Below are 19,072 nucleotides of genomic sequence, written 5' to 3'. Positions count from 1 at the left end.
AATAAATTAAAAAATCTAAAAAAAAGGAAAAAAAAAGATAACTGATTTATGAATAATTTTTCCAATTTAATTTTGTTCAGATTTTGTTTTAATTTTCAGAATTTAGTGCATATTCCACAGAGTCTGTCTTAAAAGATATAGCCAAGGAATGGAATAAAGACAGCTTGAGATAATGGAAGTGTCTTAAATCCATATCTCTGAGGCATATTTTTTAATGAGTTACCATTCAGGATGTGCCAGTAACTCCTCACTTAACATTGTCGATAGATTCTGCCGCTTTAAGTGAAATGAAGTTTAATGAAACCAATATAAGTATAGGCTAATTCATCGATTTTCAACTAGTGTGTCCCACAGTGCACTGGTGTATGGCAATTTTTAAAACACACAGTACCTATTTAGTCAGGGGCACTGACCTCTTTTCCCTTAACTTGTCAAATAAAAAAAAATGACAACAGCAGACACAACAATAACTGTCCAGTATGAATGAAACAAAAATATACATTTTATGTCAGATCTGCAAAAGCTGTATTTTTTGGTGTGCCACAGAATTTTAGTAATTAGTTCATGTATGCCACGAGATGGAAAAGGTTGAAAGTAGCGGGGCTAATTGATATCAACAAGATTTAAGTTCTTGACATCTCATCAATGTTATAATGAAATGACAATAAACAAAATGACTGAATAATGGACATGCTATATTTATGAGTGCTGTCAAACGACAAAACTGAAATAATTTAGTAATGAGTTTAACGACCTGTCTTTTACTCAAGGTAAAACAATTCATATGTTGGGGGAGTATGGCCATGAAATAAATGGCACACCATTCCCAAGAGATTTTGGGCAAGAACAAGTTTTATAGAGCATTAAAGGAATCAATTTGGAATCAGAGCATGATTGGCTAGGAAGTTAAAGATTTCCTTACAAAGCTAGCAGTTCCTGTTTTCTAGGGTAAGTTATGCTCACTAAAGCTAAGTTGGGGATCATAATTGGTCTATGTTAAGTTTCCTTGACAGTGAGACTTTCTGTAAGGGCGAGCTGACTTAGGTTTAGATTTCTGACTTGGACCAAGCTACTAGGACAGCCTCCATTTTGTGGGTCCTGTTATAAGGATTAACTTTATCAGAACCTTAAAACAGATTATTAGATAACTAGAAGTCAGTTTGAAAGTCAAAAATCAGACCTTTAATAAGTGAATTAGTGAATATATTTAGCTATGACAGTGGTTTCATGGTCAGCAAGCAACAGAACCATCCCACCCTAGATTTCCAACTTGGTGGGTTTGGGGTGGTGCTGAGCAATTAGCACTTCCAATGCATTCTCTAGTGAGGCTCAGGTTGCTTGTCTGGAGAACACACTCTGGAAATCCTCGGTCATGGAGAGTCAAAAACAGAAAGCTACCTAAAAGAATGTCCAACACATGTAAACATTCAGCAAAAGGCTACTGGGAACATGAGCAGAAGCTATAAAAGAAGAGAGATGTCTGAGAGGCAGATTGGAGAGTAAATATGGGCTCATCAACTTTACCTTTGTAGCAAAGATATGCACCAATAAAACCAATTCAAATTGGATAGTCATTTTTGACGTTTTCAAAAGCCAAGGTTGGTGTATGAATTCTATCAGAAGCTGCACCTATGGTAGAAGTCCAAGCTCTCTAAGATGTGTTTTGACTCACATTCAGCTTTCCTTAAAAATGTGAGTTCTTTAATATAAGGTGTCTGTAGTGGCAAAATCCTTGATGACCTATGACATTCCTGACCTTCTACATACTCAGCTACCCTTTTTATCTCTCTGTTTATTTTGTTTTCTGAATTGTAACCAATACATTTTATATAAATAATCAAATAAAATGATCCTTCTGCCCATGTGGGAGAAATATCTTAATATCCAACAATAACACAAACAACACTAATTCTCTCTTTGGTAAATCCATTTACAGGCTATTGATTTGCATGTATAAATTACTTTTATCTGCTTCTAAAATAAAACTGCAAGTTAAAAAGGAAAGTATTTAAAATCCCCAAGCAACCACAAAAAGAAATTACAGTTAGGACAATACACACACACATACAAAGATAAAAGAGTGAGAAATTTTATATAACTAAAATGAAACTAAACAGATAAGCTAGAATCAAATAACAATATAACAATATCCAAAATATTTACTGAGTATTCACTATTCTAAGGGCTTCATAGGTCTCATGTTATTTACCACTCACAACAACCTTATAACATTAAAATGAACATTGTATCCCAATATTTCCATTTTAAAGGTGTGGTAACAAAAAAATCTACTGGTTGAGAATTTGTCCAATTCTATTACTGGTAGAACAAGGATTTTAATCTCATAATATGGCTGAAAGCTTAAACCTCTTACCCACAAGTCACATTACTAATCAATAAATCAATCTTTGACCCTTAATTGTAGTACTAATCATTTTTTGAAAACATTGATAAAATCTGCAATAAAATAAAATCTAATATTTCAAATGACAATAAATAAAGTGTGAGATACTAAATTCTCAGCATTAATACAGACTCCATCGTCTTTGCTCTCTTTTCAGTGAATAAAAGCTATAGGACACACACTCTTTTAGTTTCTTTAAGGCATTGTCTCACCTGAAAGAGAGAGCAAACATCTTCTACTGAGGTTTCTTATGGTTATTGATCATAACATCTATGAGTGTTCTTTGGAAATGCGCTACACTGATAGAAAACGGTGAGTGTTGGCTTAAACTGGGAAATACACTGAAACTTCTTTTGAAGAGGCAATGGGTGTCTGTGCTACCCCAAAAGGTAGGAACTGCTTCATTTCCCTGCTAACCATTAGAAAATAGCAGGAATTAGGAAGTTTCCAACCTATAGGCACAGTCTTACATGAAAATTAAAATATGTAATAAATAAAAGGCAGAACACAAGAGTAGGAAATGAAAAGCTGAGAGTCTCCAGCTGAGCCTCAGGAAGAGTCAGGATAATTGAGAGAAATCTTCAATTAAAACTCACAGTTGAGGCCCTGTATAGTGGATCAGTGGATAAAGCATAGGCCCAGTTTATGGACATCCCTGGTTTTATTCCCAGTCAGAATACACAGGAGAAGCGACCATCTGCTTCCCCCCCCCCTTCTTCCTCACTTTCCCTCCCACAGCTATGGCTTGGTTGATTTAATTTGCCATTGGCACTGAGGATAGCTCCACAGGAGCACAGCAGCCTCAGGTGCTAATAGTAGCTCAGTACTCAAGCATCAGCCCAAGATGGTTTTGCCAGGTGGATCCTGGTTGAGGAGCATGTAGGAGAATGCTTCACTATCTTGTCTCCTCTCACCTAAAAGAAGAAGAAGAAAAAGAAGAAGAAGAAGAAGAAGAAGAAGAAGAAGAAGAAGAAGAAGAAGAAGAAGAAAAAGAAAAAGAAGAAAAAGAATTTTCATAGTTGAGAGAACATGGATAGAACAGATTTTCAGGAATTTAATGGCTTTTGTCACATGGAAGTACCTCTTTATCTATCCCACTCTGGCTCACCAGTTGACACTTGAAGGTCCAGGCTACATACTTTCTTTTTCAAAGCAACATGTAACTTTTGGCTTTAAATTAGGGATTGTTAGGCTTTGAACTGAATGAAATATGAAGACCAAAGCAACATTTGGAATTTTAGATACAGAAGTTGGTTTTTTTTTTATAGATGTTTCTTTGGCAACATGCTTTTTTTAAAAAGATGAATTACACTTGATCAGAACAAAGTTTTGTAAATATGATGCAGCAATTCTGTGAGTTTGTCACTAAAACTGACTATTAGAATATAAATAAGTCAAATAAAAAAATCAAACACTGAAGTTATATATACATTGAATTTAACTTTGTTAAAATAGGTAAGCATGCAAACAAGAACTTGAGGTAGTAAGCAAAAATTAAAATTATATCTACATTATTATGGATAATTGTACTAATTTGTACCAGCTTTTAGATAGCAAAACACTAGAAGTTTTATATTAAAACATTCATTTCTTTGTATGGAATTTTATAATTTCTTTCAATAGCCACAGCATTGAATAACTAAAGTTTGGTTTGTGATTTTTTCAAATTGTGTTTTTGTATTATCTATGTGTGTTTTCCCCTAGGAGTGGAAACTCATCAATGCCAGTCTTCTTTGCAGGAGATGGACCATTTGTGAAATTAAACATAGCACCCAATGGCAGCTTAATACTGACACCAAGGTGAATCCCCAAACCTGTTCTTGGACAAGTTACTCATGTACTGGAAAGAAGACAGATTTTGAAGCCAGTCAAATTTTAATTGCATCACCTACTTTTACTTAACTTTTTATTCCTCAGATAATCTCAAACAGTCTCTAATTGATCCTATCTGATACCATTGCCTAACCTCCATATAAATGGTAAGTCAAATACGATATTACCTATGTAATTATTTAGCTCACTGATAGCAATCCAATAAGTTCTAATTTTGTATCCTTTTCATTCATATCCTTAGATTCATAAAAAAAATAAATTCCATTTAAAAAATCATGAGAATTGGGATAAATTGCTCAGATCAATGAGAGCAACAAAATTTAGCTATCATCAAAAGAGAAGAAAAATCCAAGATGACAATGGAGTAGGCGGATATACTAACTTCCACCTCCCAGAACCAAAGTGGATTACAACTTAATTTTAAGAACCATCATCTGGAAAAACCAACTTTGAACTAAACTAAGTGGACTCTTCAACCAAGGAACACTGAAAAAGTCATGTTGAGACTGGTAGGAAAAGCGGAAACACAGAGAGGGCTGCCCCGCACCCCAGAACCAATGGCAGCTGGAGAGACTTCTGTGGCAGGAAGTGAGTTTATCACGAAGGGGAAGGACCTGAGCTCCAGGAACAAAGCCCCAGCCTGCATCTCCAGAGCCCAGAAGAGGCGTATGGACAATATTTAGCTGCAAAACAAGCCAGGATACTGTTTGTGAGGAAAAGACAGTTTCCTCAGACCCAGGATTCTTCTAAAAGGGACCACGCAGAAAACCTTTTTCACAACTACCCACTCGGGGCTCTGGGGGACAGGGAGAGAGAAGAGGACCGGAGTTGAAGGAAGAGAGTGTAATCTAGGAGGCATAGGGAGAAACACTTTGAGGGACAGCCACCCTAACCCCTGGGCTGAGTCACTCCCCAAATCTGAAGCAAATATTTCCCCTGGAACCAGCAATACCGGCAAAGGGAAGCAGGACACCAGCCAAACAAGCTCTCTGGTGGCACTCAGAGCAGAGTTGCTTAGAAGGAGTGAGATTTTAGTACTACAGTAAGGAGTGTTAGGGTCTGAACTGCAGTGCCCCCACCCACACTGCTGAGGGCAAGAGGCTTGCTGGAGGGCAAGAGGCGGTGGAACATGAAAGTACGGTTTTGCTGTCGGGGATGGAAGCTACATTGGCCATACCTGAGGCCCAGTGTGAGCTCAGACTAACCAGGCAGAAGCAGAGGGGATGTGTGAAAGCAGTCTGGCCTGGCTGCGAGCCTGCCTGCAACCCCACCTGCAGAGGAAGTGGGGAAGCCCAGAACCAGCGGAGATCTGCTGCTGAGCAAGGGCACGCGGGTGCGCAGCCTCACCTGTCCTGTGGAGCCGATGCTTGCAGCCCTAAACACCAGCTGGCTCTACCTATGAGGGCGGGATGAAAGCCCGGAAAAAGGCTGAGATCCGCAGCTGAGCATGCACCCGCAGCCCCGCCCAGCTGGCAGAGCTGAGGCTTGTGGCTGGATGCAAGAGGGGGCTCTGACTGTGGGGTGGGGTGGAAGCCCAGGAACAGGCAGAAACCTGCAGCTGAGCAAAGGTGCTCACCCTTGCCCTTGGTGCCGAGGCTTGTGGCCCGTGCGTGGAAGGCAACCCCACCGATGGGGCAGGACAAAGGCCAAGACTGGCTGAGACTTGTAGAGCCAGGCACATGAACACAGCCCCTCTTGTGGAGGAGAGGCAGAAACCGCAGTGACAGCTGCAGCAGGCCCGCACTGGCAACAACCATACTGGAAAGCCCAAGGCAGCAACAGAGGGGGTGGTGGGCCTGCAGACAGACCACACCGAGGGAACACAGAGGCAACACCCACTGGACTCCAGTGGCCAAATCCTTCTTATGCACAGACAAGATGAGAAGGCAGAGAAATGCAACCCAAATGAATCAAGATAATCCCCAGAGAAGGACCTGAATGAGTCAGATATAACCAAACTACTGGATGCAGAGTTTAAAATAATGATTGTTAGGATGTTCAAAGAGCTTAGAACAACAATAGATGGTCATTACAAACACCTAAATAAAGAGATAGCAAATATAAAAAGGGAATTGAAATAATAAAAAAGAATCAGTCAGAAATGACAAATACAATATCAGAATTGAAGACAACAATGGAAGAAATTAAAAGCAGGATGGATGAAGATGAGGATTGACAGTGAGTTAGATGACAAGATAAACAAGGGCACAGAAGCAGAGCAGGAAAAAAAAGAGACTCAAAAAGTCTGAGGATTGGCTCAGCGGTAGAGCATCGGCCTAGTGTGAAGAGGACCCGGGTTCGATTCCCGGCCAGGGCACACAGGAGAAGCACCCATTTGCTTCTCCACCCCTCTGCTGCGCTTTCCTCTCTGTCTCTCTCTTCCCCTCCCGCAGCCAATGCTCCATTGGAGCAAAGATGGCCCGGGCACTGGGGATGGCTCTGTGGCCTCTGCCCCAGGCGCTAGAGTGGCTCTGGTCGCAACATGGCGACACCCAGGATGGGCAGAGCATCGCCCCCTGGTGGGCAGAGCGTCGCCCCTGGTGGGCGTGCCGGGTGGATCCCGGTCGGGCATATGCGGGAGTCTGTCTGACTTTCTCTCCCCGTTTCCAGCTTCAGAAAAATGGAAAATAAAGTAAAATAAAAAGTCTGAGGAAAGTCTAAGGGAGTTCTATGACAACATGAAGAGAAATAACATCCTCATCATAGGGGTTCCTGAAGAAGAAGAAAAAGAACAAGGGATAGAAACTTTGTTCAATCAAATCATAGATGAAAATTTTCCTAAATTGAGGCAGGAAAAGGTCTCACACGTTCAAGAAGCACAGAGAACTCTATTAAAGAGAAACTCAAAGAAATCTACACCAGGACACATCATAATTAAACACCAAAGTTAAGTGATAAAGAGAAAATATTAAAAGCTGCTAGGAAGAAAAGGCTATCACCTAAAAGAAGCCCCCATAAGGATGACATCAGATTTCTCAACAGAAATACTTGAAACCAGAAGGGAATGGCAAGAAATATTCAAAGTAATGCAAAACAAGAACCTACAATCAAGACTACTTTATCCAGCAAGGCTATAATTTAAAATTAAAGGAGAAATAAAAAGCTTCCCAGACAAAAAAAACAAAACAAAACAAAACAAAAAAAAACCTCAAGGAGTGAAATAAGTAAATCAGAAAAAAATTAAGATGAATCCATACATAGAAGGAACATAAAAATGAGACTCAGAGACATGAACAAGAATGTGATGGCAACAGGGGCGGGAGGTTGGGGGAGGGGGGATGGGGTGAAGAAGGAGAGAGGGGTTAGGGGAGGGGAGGGGCACAAAGAAAACCAGATAGAAAGTGACAGAAGACAATTTAACTTTGGGAGAGGGGTATACAGCACAATCAAATGTCAAAATAATCTAGAGATATTTTCTCTCAACATATGTACCCTGATTTATCAATGTCACTGCATTAAATTTAAAAAAACAAACAAACAAACAAAAAAACCTCAAGGAATTCATTACAACCAAACCAATGCTGCATGCAGGAAATGTTAAGGGGCCTGTTGTAAACAGATCAAAGTGAAAAAAGAATATAGCAGAAGAGGAATACAGCTTTAAAGAATAAAATGGCAATAAACAACTACATATCAATAATAACCTTAAATGTAAATGGATTAAATGATCCAATCAAAAGACATAGGGTAGCTGTATGGATAGGAAAACAGGACCCATACATATGCTGTCTACAAGAGACATATCTTAAAACAAAAGATGTACATAGACTGAAGTTAAAGGATGGAAAAAAACATTTCATGCAAATGGAAATGAAAAAAAAGCTGGTATAGCTGATATAAAAGCTGTTTATATCAGACAAAATGGACTTTAAAACAAAGTATATAGTAAGAGATAAAGAAGGACACTACATAATGATAAAAGGGAACAATCCAACAGGAAGATATAACCATTAAAAATATCTACACACCTAATATAGGAGCACCTAAATATATAAAGTAAACTTTAATGGATATAAAAGGCGAGATCCACAGCAATACATTAATAGTAGGAAATTTCAATACTCCACTAACATCACTAGATAGATCTTCAAGAAAAAAATTAACAAAGAAACAGCAGACTTAAAAGACACACTAGATCAACTCAATTTAATAAATATCTTCAGAACCTTTCACCCTAAAGTAGCAGAATATACATTCTTTTCAAGTGCTCATGGTACATTCTCTAAGATAGACAACATGTTAGAGCACAAAATAGGTCTCAACAAATTTAAGAAAATTGAAGTCGTATGAACTATTTTCTCTGATGAAAATGGCATGAAACTAGAAATCAACCATAACAGAAAAACTGAAAAATACTTAAACACTTGGAAACTAAATAGTATGTTATTAAATAACAAATGGGTAAACAATGAGATCAAAGAAGAAATAAAAAAATTCCTAGAAATTAACAATAATGAGCATACATCAACTCAAAATTTATGGAACACAGAAAAAGCAGTCCTGAGAGGGAAGTTCATAGCATTACAGGCATACCTTAAGAAGCTAGAAAAAGCTCAGATAAACAGTTTGACCCTGTATCTAAAAAGAATCAGAAAAAGAACAACAAGTAAAGACTAGGGATAGTAGAGGAAGGAAATAATAAAGATCAGAGCTAAAATAAATGACATAGAGCCTAAAGATACAATACAGAGCATCAGTGAAACCAGGAGCTGGTTCTTTGAAAAGGAAAACAAGATTGATGAACCTTTAACTAGACTCACACACACACACAAAAAAAAACAAAAAACAGAGAAAGGACTGAAATAAATATGTAAAATTAAAAATGAGAAAGGAGAAATAACAACCAACACAACAGAAATACAAAATGTTGTAAGAAAATACTATGGGCCCTGGCCGGTTGGCTCAGCGGTAGAGCGTCGGCCTAGCGTGCGAAGGACCCGGGTTCGATTCCCGGCCAGGGCACACAGGAGAAGCACCCATTTGCTTCTCCACCCCTCCGCTGCGCTTTCCTCTCTGTCTCTCTCTTCCCCTCCCGCAGCCAAGGCTCCATTGGAGCAAAGATGGCCCGGGCGCTGGGGATGGCTCTGTGACCTCTGCCTCAGGCGCTAGAGTGGCTCTGGTCACAACATGGCGATGCCCAGGATGGGCAGAGCATCGCCCCCTGGTGGGCAGAGCATCGCCCCTGGTGGGCGTGCCGGGTGGATCCCGGTCGGGCGCATGCGGGAGTCTGTCTGACTGTCTCTTCCTGTTTCCAGCTTCAGGAAAAATGAAAAGAAAAAAAAAAAAAAAAAGAAAATACTATGAAGAACTGTATTTCAAAAACTAGACAACCTATCTAAAATGGACAAATTCCTTAAAACATACAATCTTCCAAAAAATCAATCTAGAAGAATCAGAAAACCTAAAGAGACTGATTTCAACAAATGAGATTGAAACAGTTATCAAAAAACTTCCAACAAAGAAAAGTCCTGGGCCTGATGGCTTCACAAGTAAATTCTACCAAATATTCAAAGAAGAAATAACTCCTATCCTTCCCAAGCTATTTCAAAAAATTCAAGAGGATGGAAGACTTTCAAGCTCCTTTTATGAGGCAAGCATAATCCTTACTCCAAAACCAGGCAAAGACAACACAAAGAAAGAAAATTATAGGCCAATATCCCTGATGAATATAGATGCTAAAATTCTCAACAAAATATTAGCAAACCGGATGCTGCAATATATGAAAAAATCATACACCATGATCAAGTGGGATTTATTCTTGGGAGGCAAGGCTGTTACAATATTTGTAAATCAATCAATGTGATTCATTACATAAACAAAAGGAAGGAGAAAAACCACATGATAATTTGAATAGATGCAGAAAAAGCATTTGATAAAATCCAGCACTCATTCATGATCCAAACTCTCAGCAACGTGGGAATACAGGGAACATATCTCAACATGATAAAGGCCATCTATGACAGACCCACAGCCAACATCATACTCAATGGGCAAATATTAAAAGCAAGCCCCATAAGATCAGGAACAGGGTAAGGGTGCCCCGTTTCACCACTCTTATTCAACATAGTCCTGGAAGTCCTAGCTACAGCAATCAGACAAGAAGAAGAAATAAAAGGCATCCAAGTTGGAAAAGAAGAAGTAAAACTATCATTATTTGCAGATGATATGATATTGTAAATACAAAACCCTAAAGTCTCAGCCAAAAAACTATTGGACCTGATAAATGAATTCAGCTAGGTGGCAGGATATAAAATTAATACTCAGAAATCAGAGGCATTTTTATACATTAACAATGAACTGTCAGAAAGAGAAATTAAGGAAACAATCCCCTTCACTATTGCAACCAAAAAAATAAAGTACCTAGGTGTAAATATAACCAGGGAGATTAAAGACTTGTACTCGGAAAATTATAAAACATTGATAAAAGAAATCAAGGAATATACAAACAAGTGGAATCATATACTGTGCTCATGGTTAGGAAGAATAAACATCGTTAAAATGTCTACATTACCCAAAGAATTTTATAAATTCAATGCAATACCAATTAAAATACCAATGACATACTTGAAAGATATAGAACACATATTCCAAAAATTTATATGGAACCAAAAGAGAACACGAATAGCCTCAGGAATCTTGAAAAGGAAGAATAAAGCAGGAGGTATCACACTTCCTGATATTAAGGCTACAAGGCCATTGTACTCAAAACAGCTTGGTACTGGCATAAGAACAGACATATAGATCAATGGAGCAGAACAGAGAACCCAGAAATAAACCCACACCTTTATGGACAACTGATATTTGACAAAGGAGGTAAGAGCATACAATGGAGTACAGACAGCCTCTTCAACAAATGATGTTGGGAAAATTGGACAGCTACTTGCAAAAGAATGAAACTAGACCACCAACCTATACCATTCACAAAAATAAACTCTAAATGGATAAAAGACTTAAATGTAAGTCGTGAAACAATAAGCATCTTAGAAGAAAACATAGGCAGTAAGCTCTCTGACAACTCTCACAGCAATATATTTGTCGATTTCTCTCCACGGGCAAGTGAAATAAAAGACAGAATAAACAAATGAGACTATGTCAAACTAAAAAGCTTTTGCACAGCTAAAGACAATAAAAGCAGAATAAAAAGACAAACTACACAATGGGAGAACATATTCGACAATACTTCTGATAAGGAGTTAATAACCAAAATTTATAAAAACTTGTAAAACTCAACATCAGGAAGATAATCTAATAAAAAAATGGGCAAAAGAAATAAATAGAAGCTTCTCCAAAGAGGACATACAGATGGCCAATAGGCATATGAAAAAATGCTCAACATCACTAATCATTAGAGAAATGCAAATTAAAACCACAATGAGATATCACCTCACACCAGTCAGAATGGCGCTCATCAACAAAACAACACAGAATAAGTGCTGGCGAGGATGTGGAGAAAAGGAACCCTCCTGCACTGCTGGTGGGAATGCAGACTGGTGCAGCCACTGTGAAAAACAGTATGGAGATTCCTCAAAAAATTAAAAATTGAACTGCCTTTTGACCCAGCTATCCCACTTTTAAGAATAGACCCTAAGAACACCATAGCACTGTTCCAAAAGAAGAAATGCACATCCATGTTTATGGCAGCATTGTTCACAATAGCAAAGATCTGGAAACATCCGAAGTGTCCATCAGTGGATGAGTGGATTAAAAAGCTTTGGTACATATATATTATGGAATACTACTCAGCCATAAGAAATGATGACATCGGATCATTTACAACATGAATGGACCTTGATAACATTATACTGAGTGAAATAATATATCAGAGAAAACTAAGAACTATATGATTCCATACGTAGATGGGACATAAAAATGACACTCAAAGACATGGATAAGAGTATGGTGGTTACGAGGGCAGGGTCAGGGATGGGATGCAGTGAGAGGTGGGTCACAAAGAAAACCCGATTTTAGGTGATGGAAGACAATTTGACTTTGGGTGATGGGTATGCAACATAATCAAATTTCAAAATAACCTGGAGGTGTTTTCTCTGAATATATGTACCCTGATTTATCAATGTCACCCCATGAAAATTAATAAAAAGTAAAGAGAAGAAAGAGGGGAAATTTATGGATATCTTTTCTCTGCCTTAGTAAATAGACATGGACAGAATGTGAAACAGTTCACACTTATAGTTGTGCCTACATATTCTCTTTTGCTCTTTAGCATTAGGTTCACATTTATAGCTTTTGTTAGTGTTTTACAAAACAACATTTTTTTCATATTTAAAGATCTGTTTTAGCTTAGATTATGTCATTTCTCCTATCTGAGCATTAACAGTGATTTTTGTTGAAACTGACTTCTAAATCTTACAGTTCCATCAAAGGCCAGCTGCAGGTAGGGAAAAGTAACTACAGGAAGATGCTGGAAATACAGAAAAGTGTTCAAGATGTCATTGCTGGTGCATTAGCTTCTAGTGTTTTGTTTTACCAACTTAATGGTGAAAAATAAAATTATTCAGTGATTAATGAAAAGTTACCATTTCTGTGAGATCACCCAGTAACAGACTGATAAAGAAGCATTTTTTGTACCAGAGGGTTTTACAGTGGAGTGTTTTATACAAACGTTTGCTACGTCTTGAGATTTTTAGTCACATGGGGTAAAGAAAGCATTCACAAACAGACTTCTAGATTTCCTTTCAAAAGACATGTCTAAATTTATATTACTGTTATAATGTGTAGACTGCTTAAATCTGCACATTGAGATTTTCTTTTAGTTATATCTTAAAGACATTCAAAAATGATAAAAAAAAACAAAGGAAAAATATTTAAAAATGTATCTTAATTAGATACATGTTTCAGAGAAAAACTAGGTCATTCTATGCATATCAACAGAATGCCGGTTACATCTTACCATGATATCCCTATTGTATGTGTGCTTGTTATTTGAAAGAGACACCATTTAAAAACATAGATACTTAAAACTTTCATAACATCCACGAGCCAGAGAAGTCCTTAAACTTTGCTTTGATTATCCATGCTATACTAGACTAGTGAAAATCAGACATATATACATTTATTTAGTTAAGAAGTTAATTTATGTACATATAAATTTATTTATTGCATTTGTTGACCTGTGAAAATTGTGCTTTTGAAAACTCCCTTGCACTAATACTTGTGATAAAGAAATAGGAAAGGAAGAGAATATTAAAGATAATTCTTGTAGTTATGATAATCTACTGACCTATAGCCTTATTTTTTTTTCTCTGATTGTGAGGCATATGCAAGATTCAGACTACTATTCCCCACTGGTGGGAAAAGGCCATTCGGAAAGATACCAGCAATCTGACCTGATGTAACTAGAAATGCACGATTCATGTAGCTGCTATACTTTTTTCCAATTCTTCAGACAATTATAGTAGCAGTCTTAGAAGTAAAAAAAAAAAAACGGATTTAATATATATTGATCAACACTGTGTTCTAAACATGGAGCTAGAGCCAAAATAACAATGTTTTGTTAAACACTGTATTAAATGCCTATCAAGTGACAGACACTATGGTAGGAATATTGCAGAGGTTATTATCAGTTCATGCCAATGTTCTATGGCATAGGTAACATTGCTTCACTAGAAAGATGAGAAAACAGAAGTCTGGTGTTAATAACTGACCTGGACAAGTAAAGCCTGCGGGCAACAGAGAGATTCTAACTCAAGTCATTTTGACTCCAAAGCCTTTTACTTTTTCACTCTATTGTGCTATCTTCTAAATTCCACAAAGCATCAGCTCACTTTAAATAGCAGTCCTGGAAACGAGAAAGAAAAAAAATGTTAAGGCTTTTCAATAACAAAAGGCGGCCATATTGTTGAACATAAACTGGGAAAGAATTGAGTTCACAGTATTGCTCTCTCACTGGGCTGAGGAAGGACACAAGATCTTCTCTTTCTTCTAGTCCAGAGGGTCCACCTAGCTCTGACTCCAGGGGCAAAGGCGAGAAGAGTAATTCTGTTTCTCTCCAATCTCTTTAACTATACCCGTAAAAGAGTGGATTCACTGCTCATTCTGACCAAGTTAAACAACTTCCTCCTCTGTATTGAGACACTTATTATGTGTATATTTGCATATAAAAATTTTAACAAGCCAAAATGTTGGAAAATGAAGTAGAAGGTTCAGCTTAATTTTCTGGCTATTAAGTTACTTAAATTATTACTAAAATATCATCAGTTTCTACAGCCTTATCTAATATCTATAAATGAATCTTTTTGAATATGGATTTTCACTGGTGAGTATTATAGATGTAGAAAGATTTAGGATAAAACTCAACTCATCCCAAAAATTAATTCTCTCTCAACCATGACAAGATAACATAAGGGGATTTAAGCAAGGCTTCTTTTTAGCAGAATTCTGAATATGTATCGATATATCTGTATTTAGATAGACATACACACATGCACATTGTTTATTAATAAAATATATTTCTTTATATTTTCATTAAAATTATCTCCTATTTTAAAGAATAAGTCAATAAGATCATATGAATGCATGTGGTTTCAAATTAACCTTACCATGTATGATATTTTCCAGAAATATTGAATTATTTGGTTAAACTTCTGATCTCATATGAATCTTGAATATTATTTTGTGTTTTTTTCCTAAAACTTCAAGCACTGAAACAACATGAACAATAGATGTACTTAAAATATATAAATAGAAATCATTAAAATGATTCATGTGTGAGTGTGTGTGTTTTAAATTTGACTAATATCTGCTGCAATGGTGGCATCAGGAAATATCAAGGCAAGTACTTTAATTCCTTGTATTAGACTGCAACCTAGTGGTTAATAAGTGTAACATATATTAAAACATTTTGTTTAAATTTTTGTTTAAAATAGAAGTCTTGGCTTTAAATAAAGTTGATATCTAAGTACTTAACTGATAGTAAGTTATTAAAGTATTTTTGACTAGAATTTATTTTTTATATGTGTGTGTATATATATTATATTTATATATAATATATATACACACACATATATATATATGTGTGTGTATATATATATATATATATATATATATATATATTTATCTCCCTTGAAAGTGAGAGCTGTGATTTATTCCTCATTAAATTCCCTGAATGAAGTGCACAGTCTTGTGCACAGTTTTGCACACAGAGTGAGAAAATGGCTAGTTGTCTGATTAGAAATATTGAAGCAGCCCTGGCCGGTTGGCTCAGCGGTAGAGCGTCGGCCTAGTGTGCGGAGGACCCGGGTTCGATTCCCGGCCAGGGCACACAGGAGAAGCGCCCATTTGCTTCTCCACCCCTCCGCCGCGCTTTCCTCTCTGTCTCTCTCTTCCTCTCCCGCAGCCAAGGCTCCATTGGAGCAAAGATGGCCCGGGCGCTGGGGATGGCTCTGTGGCCTCTGCCTCAGGTGCTAGAGTGGCTCTGGTCGCAACATGGCGACGCCCAGGATGGGCAGAGCATCGCCCCCTGGTGGGCAGAGCTTCGCCCCTGGTGGGCGTGCCGGGTGGATCCTAGTCGGGCGCATGCGGGAGTCTGTCTGACTGTCTCTCCCTGTTTCCAGCTTCAGAAAAATGAAAAAATAAAAAATAAATAAAAAAAAAGAAATATTGAAGCATATTCTGTATTATAGAATAATGAAATCTAAAGTTGGTTCAAGCTAATAAACAATAGCTATATCTATTGAGTGTTTATTGTGTAGAAGGCACGATAATAATTCCTTTGAAAATAATTTTTACTTCTCAGAAAATTTTAGTAAAGTATCATAAGTACCATTGTCCCTATCTTATGGTACATTTTAAAGGGTACATTTTATGGTAAAGCCTCAGAGATATTGAGTATAAATCATTAAGTATAAATGGTAAAGGACCCAAGTTCAGTTCTATTTGACTTTACACAGAGGATTTGCTGCTTTGTAGTTTAGCCTCCCCATATTTCATATATAATACTTACATTTAAAAGTTAATTTAACTAAAAATGTTAGGATAACTTGCATTATGTTATGCTTTAAAATGTGAGGTGCATAATTTCTGAAATATCATTGTTCTTCTATTGCAGTAAACAGTGTTTACAGGATTCAGTGATTCTGTTACAATGTAACCATAAATGTGAGTAAATATTTTTTCATGTTTTCTCCCAAGCGTCTAGTTTAAAATTCTAAATAGAGCTGATATGTTACCTGAAGTTATTTTGTAGTGATCCACTCAATTTCCATGATCAGAAAAAAATTAACAAAATAAAACAGATGCTCTTTTTTTCAATTATTTTAATAGCATGTGGGGAGAAAATGGTGACTAAAGAAGTCGGCCCAAAGATTGTTGGAGGAAATAATGCCAAAGAAGGAGCCTGGCCCTGGCTTGCTGCTCTATATTATAATGGCAACCTGCTCTGTGGCGCTTCTCTTGTCAGCAATGACTGGCTGGTGTCTGCAGCCCACTGTGTGTATGGGTGAGTGTGATGTCACAGTGTCCCTTCCCAAATGAGATGACCACAACACACATTGCATCTCATTTCGTGTAGTCTCATCAAATCCATCTCATCAGCAAAATTTTCCCACTGTGTATAACATTATAAATTTTCCAATCATTGTCTCATTAAAATTATGTATAAAACAAAGTTTGATTCACAATTATTCTTTCTGAGATATTTGCATCAAGAATTGTTTCCTACATAGAAAAGAATTGACAAGTTAGCGGTTTTTGTTTTTTTTTTTTATATATTTTTATTAAGTTAGAAGTGGGGAGACAGTCAGACAGACTCTGCATGCTCCCGACCAGAATCCACCCAGCATGCGCCCAACCAAAATCCACTGGGCATGCCCACCAGGGGGTAAAGCTCTGCCCATCTGGGGCATTGCTCGGCTGCAATTGGAGCCATTCTAGTGCCTGAGGCGGAGGCCATGGAACCATCCTCAGCGCCCAGGCCAACTTTGCTCCAATGGAGCTTTGGCTGTGGGAGGCGAAGAGACAGATAGAGAGGAAGGGGGGGGGGAAGGGTGGAGAAGCAGATGGGCACTTGTCCTGTGTGCCCTGGCCAGGAATCAAACCCCAGACTTCCACACGCTGGGATGATGCTCTACCGCTGAGACAACCAGCCAAGGCAGACAAGTAAGCATTTTTAAAGCTGTAAAATTAGCATTTAATGTATAAATTGTACTGGCTAATATTCAATTCAGCCAATATTTAATGTAAATAGATTGTTAGCATCACAGAAGCTCTCTAGTTACAAATAAATTGTGCTCTAAATATTCCTGCATAACGACTTAATTTTGAATTAGGATGACATGTTTACTTTGTTCTCAAGGCAGATGTCTTGATGCTGTGAATAACTAAAACTTAAAACTAATATCAACCATATCTAATTCTTTTTTCTTGGTAACATAACAAAATACATGGGGAATTTTAGGATTTATTCTTCCTCTCAAAGCAGCTATTCCTAAAGCAATGCTATAGGAGGATCCAAGTAGGTAGAGGGGCAGGGAGCAAAGGAGGAGAAAATAAATACTCCTGGGTCCAACGAGTTGCTAATTCTCCGCTTCTGCATGAAAGAAGGAACCCCTTTAGGTATTTCCATTCCAGTAGTTCTGAATTAGGTCAGATAAAAAGCTGGCCTCCTCATAGAAAATCCATAAACCCTCCGCTAGGATGATTTCTCAATCCTTATTAAGTAAAAGACTCCAGAAAACGGCCTTCCCAATGAGGATTACAATGCACATCTCCTAAGGGCATCCAGAATCTCTGAGAAAATAACCATGTGAGCTCAGAATGGAATATGAAACTGTAGTTAATCAGGATTAAAGACTGAACTCCTCATCAACACATTGAAACTTCTTGGATAGATGGAAAAAATTGTCCCACAGAAGTTTTTGAAATTTGTTTGAGAGATAGGGAGGACCAGGGAAGATGAATATTTAAGGATTGACTCTACACCTAAGTACCCATTGTAGAGAGTGAGGGTAAATTCAAATTCATAACCTAAGGAACTTGGCAAGGAGGACCTTCCTCCAGATCACGGGTTGGTCAATTACCCGAGCCTCGATATAACTGTCCGTGGTGCTGACAATCTAGGTCTAAAGATACCTGATTCTATGCCCTGATCCTTGTAACTCAGTGATTAAATTACAGCCTTTCTCATATCTAAGACACATATTCTTGATTTGCTGCTTCCTGATAAATTACTTTTTAAGCTATTTTCAACTAGAACATAACAAACATCCATAACAGTCAATTTCCCATTCCTTGTTAAACATGTCTTTAACTTTTACCTACAAATACTCTATGCCTTGGGCATATCACAGATGGGTAACCTATACCCGATGTTGCAAGTAAAAGGTTTTCTGAGCTAAAGATTCAGTGTTTTCTGTTGCAAAAAGCTAGGTTTTAGAAAGTTAGTAATCTTATGTATTAACTTGGGACTTGGTAAATCTGTCTGTTTGATGTTCTTGCAGAACATATACTTTCTAAATGTCAACCAAACTTGCAGTAATTTTAGCGACATCTTTCAATTATATACCATACAGATGTACTTATTGCAAGTCAAGGATACCAGTATTATATCTTTTTAAAACTATGAATATATGAAAAGCAGTTTCATCTTATATAAACACATGTTCACTCATATAGGACATAAAACATCTTTTCACAGACTTTCAATTTGAACATAGGCAAACCAAGGTAACCTGTAATAGAATCATGATGAATTTCAACTTAGTTTCACCATGCTTGCAATTTTACCTCTCCTCAGCCTTCAGTGGCATTAGTTCTTCTTTCTCCAGCTGCTAAGGTTTCAGTTTCTTGGTTTTTACTCCATGCCTCTAAGCCAGCAAGAAA

At 37.5% G+C, this 19,072-nt stretch overlaps 1 protein-coding gene and 1 non-coding gene across 5 annotated transcripts in view; both read left to right on the top strand.

The window, feature by feature from the left end:
- TMPRSS15 (transmembrane serine protease 15) overlaps positions 1-19,072 on the top strand; it is a 163,665-nt gene that overhangs the window by 121,989 nt on the left and 22,604 nt on the right. For 2 of the 4 annotated variants that reach the window (XM_066365895.1, XM_066365891.1), the window contains 3 exons: positions 4,109-4,204; positions 16,302-16,351; positions 16,517-16,691. In XM_066365895.1, coding sequence (XP_066221992.1) covers positions 4,109-4,204; positions 16,302-16,351; positions 16,517-16,691 — 321 coding nt within the window. The remainder of the gene's footprint in view (positions 1-4,108; positions 4,205-16,301; positions 16,352-16,516; positions 16,692-19,072) is intronic. The other 2 variants (XM_066365892.1, XM_066365893.1) reach the window with 2 other exon arrangements.
- On the top strand, positions 15,439-15,514 carry TRNAT-AGU (transfer RNA threonine (anticodon AGU)). The gene has a single exon. It is a non-coding gene; the product is annotated as a tRNA-Thr (tRNA).

The sequence above is a fragment of the Saccopteryx leptura genome, chromosome 2 (assembly GCF_036850995.1).
Source record: "Saccopteryx leptura isolate mSacLep1 chromosome 2, mSacLep1_pri_phased_curated, whole genome shotgun sequence".
In the NCBI taxonomy this organism is placed as follows: domain Eukaryota; kingdom Metazoa; phylum Chordata; class Mammalia; order Chiroptera; family Emballonuridae; genus Saccopteryx; species Saccopteryx leptura.
Note: the sequence above shows the minus strand (reverse complement) of the source record. Positions and strands in the feature narration are given on the sequence as shown.